At 42.4% G+C, this 9446-nt stretch overlaps 1 protein-coding gene across 4 annotated transcripts in view; it reads right to left on the bottom strand.

Moving 5' to 3' along the window:
- Positions 1–2155: 2155 nt before the first annotated feature.
- The window catches only part of mob2a (MOB kinase activator 2a), a 176827-nt gene continuing 169536 nt past the window's right edge, over positions 2156–9446 (bottom strand). For all 4 annotated transcript variants that reach the window (XM_034176912.1, XM_034176911.1, XM_034176910.1 and 1 more), the window contains exons 4-5: positions 4205–4329; positions 2156–4042 (exon numbers count right to left, since the gene is read on the bottom strand). In XM_034176912.1, the coding sequence (XP_034032803.1) occupies positions 3729–4042; positions 4205–4329 (439 nt within the window). In that variant the 3' untranslated portion in view covers positions 2156–3728. The remainder of the gene's footprint in view (positions 4043–4204; positions 4330–9446) is intronic.

The following is a 9446-nucleotide window of genomic DNA, read 5'->3' as shown; positions in this document are numbered from 1 at the left end:
AACTAAATATATAATTACTTATTTAACAGTGGCAGGCTGTGCATTTTACATGAACACCTTCAGAGATATCCTCCCATCATGATGTAGTACCACAAATAGACATCTATTCCAAATCATGGTCATTATCAAAGTAACAAGAGAAAACACATCAACACATTTACTCATACGACTACTAACCAAGCAAAAATGCCACAAACATAACAGTCGAAGTTCTACAGATTCCATACATGCTGCTGCATATGTGTGCACCTGCTACATGCACTGACAGCCAAGTCAAAGACATCATTCACACCATCAGTATGATCTGAAGCAAGCAATAATCATGAGCAATATAAAATCAATCACATTTACATGGCTACTTGTCGCTTGACAAAGTCCATTAGTCTTCTTTCTTTATACAGTCCTCAGCTGGCCACTAAACCCATCAGCAAATCAGTTTCTTTTCCTCCATGGGCCACTGTGCATTTGGTATCTACCAAAATGCTTAGTAAAACATTTTAAAACCAAATATTTAAGCTATACAGCTCATTTTAAATACAATTACTAATCAGTCTTTTCTCACGTTAAAATGTTTAGCATAAAATGTTAAGTTTTAAAATGTCATGAAAAATGTAGTTAAAAACTATGCAACCTAATTTATGTCTGTCATGGTTAAAAATGTAGAAAATGAACTGTACCATTACTTTGAACATGTGTTCGTTTACAGATGTTGCCCCAAAGACCTGCACTAAAACAGGATTTATGAATCTTATGGTTGAAGGGGTCACAGCAACCGGCACGTCATCTGAATTTAGATCGAAACTCTTTTTTTTGTGTGTGTGTGTATTTTGGACTGAAAAATTTTCAGTATTTAAGACATCTGGTGATTTTTATTTATTATCATTTTGGAATTGTTTAATGTCACCATTTCAGCAGCAAACTGCTTATCAATTTAAGCATTATTAATGCTGTAATTTGGCAATAAAACAATGTTTCCTGGAGTATTTTTTGTTTTGGATTATACATGAAAAGGCAAAATCATGATATTTAAAATGGTCAAACTGGTCCAACAGACAGAAATATGCATCACTGCAAACAGAAGTTGGGTAATTTATTATTTAATTCGAATTGCAGAAAATTTATATATACTCTTGCAGCATAATAGCTTAGTGGTTAGCACTGTTTTCTCACAGCAAGGTCACGAGATCTATTCCCTCCTGTGGCCTTTCTGTATGGAGTTTGCATGTTCTCCCTGTGTTCTTGTTGGTTCCCTCCAGGTGCTCTGGCATCCAAAGACATGCAGGTTAGTGAATGTATTTGTTTTTCTATATGTGGCCCTGCGACAGACTGCCACCCTGTCCAGGGTGTACTCCGCCTCACACCCTATGTCTGCTGGGATGGGCTCCAGCCCACTGTGACCTTTAGAATAAGTGGTTGAAGATGAGTGCGTGTAAAAAATCCATAACTTGAATCACATAATCTGATTTTGTGTCTGTTAAAGAACTACTGCACTGAAAACATGAATAGCGTAAGTTAAAATTTATTCTATAATGCCAGAATAGATCCTTATCATTTGATTGGTGATTTGTATGTCACGTGATATAGATTATTGCACCATTTGCCAGTGTTCCATGTGAGAAAACATGAAGGGAATTTCTCAGGAAGAAAGAGATGAGATTGTAGCAAAAGTGTTTCCCTTTGTGTTTTCTGCTGCACATTTATTTTAAGCACGCACAAGTACGAGTTATGCGCACACCTTTTTACATGTTCGGCTCTGGTCTCGAAACACCAGCACCATCAAAAAGTGCATCGTCCACCATGTTGTCTCACCCAACAAGCAAGGACACATTTTCAAGTCTGGAGTGGAGCTTTCTGGAAACATTCCCTTAGGTCAATGGTTGCACAGCTGCACTGTCACTATAAACAGTCCATGTTGTGCTATAATGTCTCCCAATCCTGCATTTGATATCACAGGTTCTTCCCTCAGATGGAGATGATGCATGTTTCACTTTGAATCCCAAAGTGAGATGGCTCCCCCTGGTGGACATGCATTAATCTGCTCCACAGTTGTACCATCAATTCAGAAAGCTCAAAATCGAATTATTTCAAAATAAAAAAAAGACATTGTTCCTTAACAGGTGATGAAAACACTCTTACAAAATACACTGAGCCCAGGTGGAATTTCTGTCTTTTATTAGATTATAATCTGCAGAGCTTAAAATATTAAATCGCTTTTAACTTAGTTAATAATTAAAATACATAAAACAAGAGACAGAACTGAAGAACCCTGCAAAAAAGAAAAAAAGAATAAATTAAAAAAATAAGAATTATAACCCCAATCCTCCTCCACACAGAGGCCATCTGACAGAACCCGCTTGTGATTCTGTGTACAGTGAAGTCCAAGCAGACTGAGCCTTACACACACACACACACACACACACACACACACACACACACACACACACACACACACACACACACACACACACACACACACACACACACACACACACACACACACACACACACAATTACTTTTATTATATCTCATCTAATTTCCTTAGGTAAATTAAAAAAAATAAAATATAAAGGGACAAAAACAAAACCCAGAAGAGGCAGAGGTCGCACTGACACTGCTTACGAGTTCTTTTTTTTTTTTGTAAATTCAGCAACACAGGAGCAACCCTAAACCACGCCACATCCCCTCCTCCCCCTCTGTGGGCCTGCAGACATTACCTCATGTCTTTGTCGTCCTGCTGAAGGAGGTGATGGCGGCGGTTTTAGGGGCTGCTGCTGTGCTGACCCAGCAAATGGTTCTGATAAAGCCACGCGGGAACCAAGTCTGTCCCGTAGCATCGATTCTCTGATCAGATTAAATATCTCATATACAATCTTTATATACTCTTTGTCTCTGTGGCACCGCCACTCTAACTTCACTGCCCTCTACAGGTAGGGATGCGGATTACTCTGACTATACTGGAGTTATACACGATGGACGTCTGTAGAAAGGGGAGAAGTGAGCACTCTGATGAACCAGGAGACAGTCGGACAGCGGGAGGAGACGAGAACAGAGTTAATTCTCTGTGGCAGCAGTGATATTTTCTCTCAGGTCCTGAGTGGGAAGCTCTATAATCATTCCCCAGTTAAACAACCCAGACAGTGATTGGCTAGTATCGGCCTGTTAGGCAGTAACGTGGCTCCCTACTGGCCGGCGTAGTGGCCATCTGCCCACAGGCTCCTCCTGTGGCCAGAGGAGGGAACGACAAACAACAGGTCAGTAGACTCTTTCCTTCACAACTCTGTACAATCGGCTGAAGCAAAGCAGCGCCCCCTTCCTGCACTGTATGTTAGGCAGAGGACTGAGGGAGGGCCGACCCACACATTGACCCCCCTCCATCAGGGAAACAACAAAAACAAAAAATACAACCAAGTAAAACTTTAAACAAAAAATGAAATAAAATAAAACTGAAATAAAACATAAACATACTGTTTTGTTCCTAGTTTAAGTTGCAGAGAAGATGGGAGGGATTTGCCCCTGGGAGGAACGCTCATGGCAATTCCTGCTGGCATGACAAACCCCTCCCCACCAAAAACCCTCCCCCCTCCTTCCTTCTGGCTGGTTGGAGTAGTAGCAAAAACATAAGGGTGGTGGAAGGTCTCTAAGTCCTGCTGGCACCAAGGAGGGTGTGTTTCCTTCTCTATCTGAACTTCTATCATGCCCGGGCTGCGGTCGCACCACAGGCCCCCGCTCATCTCTCTGTTACGTGGTTGTGTGAAGAAGGGGAGGGTGCTGAAGCTGGGGCGGAGGAGGCCAGGGCAGGTAAAGGAGCCGGGATGCAGAGGATTTCGGACAGGTCGTCCATGATACAGGTCTCCTTGGGGTCAACCAGATTGAATTCCCTTACAAAAACAATGAAATGTGCATACAGAGTGTTCAAGTGGCCCTGCAGCTCCAAAGCCACCGTCTCTTTAAAGTGTGCCCAGTACAGGTGCGCTAGCACATGGAACAGATACCGGCAGATCTTCTTTACCAAGGACTCAAAGGAATTTGGGAACTCTTTTCCTGGGAGGAAAAAACAGCCAGACAGGAGGAAATGGATTAAGCAGTGGAACATCAAGCACCACCAAAGTGAGGCAGCAGGGGGCAGCAGTACAACAACAGCAAGCACTCGGAGCCTGATGCCATTTTAAAGGCACCTCAGGCTTGGAAGGAGAGGATACTCACCATATTTTGTAGGAAAGATCTCCTCGTCTGTGACCAGTTTTTGACAGAGACTCATAACAAAGTCGACATATTGTGGCGCATTGCACTTCGTCTTCTTCCCCCTCTCATCATACCAGTAGTATATTCTGCAAAGGAAAATCACAATGATCATGTGTGACTCACACCAGCAGCAGCAACAAAGCAGCATATGATTAGACACAAACAGGATATTAATAACTAAAAATACTCTTAACTGGAAATTATTACAAATGCTCTCTGAAGAATGTGTGTGATGAAGAGAACAACAGCTTACACAACCACAATGTTTGCTGTGACGAACACGAGAAAGGTACTCATGCATGCTTTTAGACAAACAACAGCGCCTCATCATTCAGGAAAGTCCCTTTTCTATACAAGGAGATCCGGACTGTCCAGTGTAAAGAAAAATTCATCGGCAGCGTCTCGCAGACATCGTCATCCAAATGTCAAGTCTGCATAGTTTTCACCCCACTGGAGATGACAAACTCTTTGCCCTGGAGCGCCAACATCTGGCTGAACCAAATTCCCCGCCGGTACGGGTTAAGGCCGCTTCTCGTCAACACAGAGCACATAATTATTGGTAATCAAATAATCAAACAGCGTGGGGGTTTTCTGACAGGTTGTTGCGCTGCCCTTCCAATTCAACATTGCGTTGTCTGTGTGCAACAGTTAAAGAAGCTGATTGGCTGAATTTACTGAAGCAGTCAGGTGACGGGTCCAAACTGCGACAAAACAGAAAAATGGAGGAGCTTGATGTTTAGATCACACATCAAGAAATGAAATGAAATTTCTGCACAGATGAGACTCAGCAAAGCATCATCTCAGAGAGGGTTTTTCAATCACGTGACCGATTTGCTCCCGTCTCCATCGTGGATTACTACGCGGCTGGCGAGTGAAAGAAAATAGAGAGAATGAAAGCTTATTACTTAAAGCTTAATATGGCCAGAACCAAGCAGACCACCCATAAATCCACCAGAGGAAAAGCTCAGAGAAAGCATCTTGCTACCAAAGCCGCCCGGAAGAGCGCTCAGGCTACTGGCAGTGTGAAGAAGCCTCACCGTTACAGGTGCAACACCGTGGCGCTGAGAGAGATCCGCCGCTACCAGAAATCCACCAAGCTGCTGATCCGCAAGCATCACAGCGGAGCTCTGAAAGTGGAGGTCGATCTTGAAGTCCTGAGTGATTTCTCTCACCAGGCGCTGGAAGGGCAGCTTGCGGATCAGCAACTTGGTGGATTTCTGGTAGCAGCGTATCTCTCTCAGCGCCACGATACCGCGCCTGTAATGGTCAGGCTTCTTCACACTGCCATTAGCTGAAGCGCTCTTCAAGGCGGCTTTGGATTTACGGGTGGTCTGCTTTGTTCTGGCCATATTAAAGCCTCCTTCAGATCTGCTCTGCCTCTTCTGGTGAGCCAGATCTCTCTGTGTAACTTAGAAAGCTTCTAACACTTCACTGCTTGATGCGCAATAACTGCTGGTAGCTTGTAAAATGAGCAACCTGCCTCATTTTTATCACCTGTTTGAACAACCAACGACAGCACAAAAGCTGACCATTATTGAAGCTTCTGCAATTGTTCGCCAAATGCACGCAGCATATCACAGCGGCCACTGCGTCGTAATCCAGAATGGCCATGGGGTGCAAAATCACGTGACCGATACGTCACATGAAAACCCTCTATATGGGCCACCTGTCTGCTATGCTAACAGGCTGAAAACAGTTTACGTGCAGAGCTTATTCTGTGCTGCTCTTTCTGGTACTGCATGAAGCACTGCCCCCTGCTGGTACTGTGGAAGTACTGAGGTGAACAGACATCAGACGTGCAGCCGCGCAGTCGTAAATATTAACCTACTGCAGTCTCTCAGTCACTACAGGATGTTTCTACTACATGACACACCCACTTCACAGAGCAGCTTCTGGGGAATCTAACATGCCACTCTAGTTAAGGGTGTGTGTGAGTGTGTCGTGTAACCTGCCAGTCAACAAGCAACATCGTTCCCGTGGCCAGCTCAGCTGTTGGCCAAATACCTTCAGACAGTCACAGTGGTTTTATGGGTTGACCCTACAGAGCTGTTAGACTGAAGTAACAGATGTCAACAGCAGGAGTCTGTGTGGAATCCACATTAAAAGTTCACCTACACAAAAACAACACAGACATTGTATGTATCCTTACAATTTCCCTATTTACACAATTTCCCCATGTCATTCAACTTGGAAACTGGCAGACAAGCCTCACATTCAAATAAAAACTCCAACAATTCATGCTAAACGGTCAATAACAAGCCAGTCATGAATACTGATGTGTGTGTAAATGAGGCCTTATTGTCAGCGTTTCAGCAGCTCATTAGCACAGTAACAACAGAACGTGTTCAAGTGAGGGTTATTATGACTGTTAACAGGAGCGGCTCCTGAGGACGTACAGGAAATTGCCACCTGCGAATGCAAAAAGCAGAATGCTGTAACATTTGAAGAGGCTATTGCCCTCGTTTGACCCAAGACAAGACCCCAGAGCCCCGTTTGGTGGAAACACCTCAATCAATCAATCAATCATTCAAAATTCAAAATTGACACAGGCAGCAGTGAGTGATAAAAAGCTAAAAGACTTTCTTCAGATTCCCAGTGTTCATCACCACAAGGACTCGGAGCAGCATGGTGGAAAAGCGGTTAGTGCGCTTGTTTCCAGGGCAGAAAGTTCCCAGTTCAAGACCACTTCTGCAAATTCTCCATGTAATGTGTAGTAGTGTCTAGAAGGGCATCCGGTGTAAAACTTGTGCCAAATCAACATGCAGATCCATCTCGGATTTGCTGTAGTGACCCAGTGTGAAACAAGGGAGAAGCCGAAGGAACTTGTTAGTATCAACGCAAGGACTGATGAATGAATGTGGAAATTTGTGCTTTGTAACAATAAATGCCTCAACTGTTAAACAAAAATGTTTTGTTATTGTTCAGTGGCGTTCTGACTGCCGCTAAAAAACATCAGAAAGTTGCTGCAGATAAAAGTGCTAATGAGAGATAGAAATAGATGTTACTGGATGCGACTCAGGCTGTAATATGATCTGGAACAAACGTTTTTGTGCGTTAAAGTCATTCATGACACCAGAGAGACTGAAAAACCCACAGCCAGTATGACCGGATTTTCAGCACTTCAATTCACTGCATGTGTCAATGGGACATTCATAACATTTCAGCAAAAGACGCGTCTTACTTTAAACCATTAACCATCCTGCATTGATCTGCATTGGGATTTGGCACAAGTTTTATGCCAAGTGCCCTTCCTGACAACTCCAATGTTACCTAGAGAAGCCCACAGAGCCCCTGGTCTTCTGGAGAGAAGCTGCTAACCAAAGTTAAACCTTTGAAGTGTTATTATTTTTTAATAATTTGTCATTATAATTTTTTTCTTTGTGACAACTAACTGTTTCATAGAATCCACATAAAGGATCCACAATCTTTTATTGGCAGTATGATCAAAATTATCTTCTTCAGAGGAAAAAAAAAATAATTATGTTGGACCACGTGGGTAAAAACTTGTGATTACTCTAAATTTACAATTTATGATGATTTATTTAATTAATTTAAAGTCTGATTTGTGCAGCTGCTGCACTGTAATTCCGTGTCATGCAATGACCTGTGTGACAGTTTTAAAGTTCTCTGTCTCTGGATTGTGCTTTATTCTGGAATAATTTGACCCTCAGTAAAATTTTCTTTCTATAATCACCTGAAAATCAAAAGGTAAGCTGTACAATTTCCTCTTTTACTGACTTTGTGCTGTAAATGTGCAGACTTTTCTGATCCATTTGTAATGAGTGTGCAAAAACTATTAAAATATGATGGCAGACGAAACAGTGAAAGCAGCAAAGTGTCAAATCACAGCCTTTTGTGTCTGATTTAACAGGTGCACATCAGGCTTCAGGTCCCAGTCTGAGCACGGTGTAAAAAAAAAAAAAGGTCAGACTTTTTAATTACAGAAATGACTTCGGTCTCACTTTCCTCCAATCGGTGAGTGTCAGCGCTGAACTTCAATTTGTACCTCTGTTACTGTGCACATCCAGACTGCTCTGGGTTTTTAAAATGGAAAAACATTGTGATCAGAAGGGACATTTTATCTGATGTGAGTAAAAATCTGTTGTATAAAATCCATTATATACGGTGTTCATTACATGGAAAACAATACAAAAACTTTTGGACTTTTTCTGCCCGCTGACTGGGAATATCTGGCTTATACAATGACTGTTTAGGTGAGTTTTACTGTACATGGGACTGAACAATAAATTAACCTTGCAAAGGTTTGAAGATGAAGTCGGCTTCCATCCCACACAGCTGACTTTATTTTCCCAAGTTTTTTTTCTGTTTGCATCTGAAGGGAATCTGTACATCTTGAAACCCTTGCTGTGTCTATTTGTGCATCTAAATCAATCAATCAATCAATCAATTTTTTTATATAGCGCCAAATCACAACAAACAGTTGCCCCAAGGCGCTTTATATTGTAAGGCAAGGCCATACAATAATTATGTAAAACCCCAACGGTCAAAACGACCCCCTGTGAGCACAATGTCTAAATCTAAATGCACAACAACCCGGCATTTTCAGCAAATAAATAAATAAAATAGCGTGATTTACATGCAGACAGATTAACAGCGAATGCTATTTTGAACTCAAGATGGCACCATGAGTCAGGTGACTGTTTTTTCCCAGATTCGTCATGTCGCCACTAAGGATGGGACTGATGGGGCGTATCGGAAAATACCGATCCAACTCATTTTCTGATACTGGAGAAGAGCTACTGTGAATCCTCTCAACTGCCGTTTGCTCTCTGCTTTGTTTTCTGTCGAGGGGAGGTTTTGTGAAGCTGAGCTGTTTGAGAGAGCTCCGCAGTGTTCTAGCTGCGGTTGGCGGCAAATTTCTGCCCAGCTCTCAGGGTTCAAATTGTCTGTTCGTCGAGTACGGATTTTCCAAAAAATTAACTGAAATGTTGCTGAAGATGTGTGCTAAAAAAAAGTTAGCCCCTTCACTGTCCCGAGGCTATCATTCCCTATGAAAAGCCAGCTCAGCATGCAGCCAAGAAGGACAGCGAACAGAGATTCTGTCCGCTGAAAGGGACAAAAGTCTCCATTAAAATCTTGCTACTTGCTTTATCAAAATTTTTTCAGGGCCTGTGAGGGATATCTGAGTGGACACTATTCGAGAAATTCTGCTGGTTTTCGGTAAAAATTTTAACGGCTGATG

The sequence above is a fragment of the Thalassophryne amazonica genome, chromosome 8 (genome assembly GCF_902500255.1).
Source record: "Thalassophryne amazonica chromosome 8, fThaAma1.1, whole genome shotgun sequence".
NCBI classification, from domain to species: Eukaryota; Metazoa; Chordata; class Actinopteri; order Batrachoidiformes; family Batrachoididae; genus Thalassophryne; species Thalassophryne amazonica.
The sequence above is the reverse complement of the archived record's forward strand: the minus strand, read 5'-3'. Positions and strand labels throughout refer to the sequence as shown.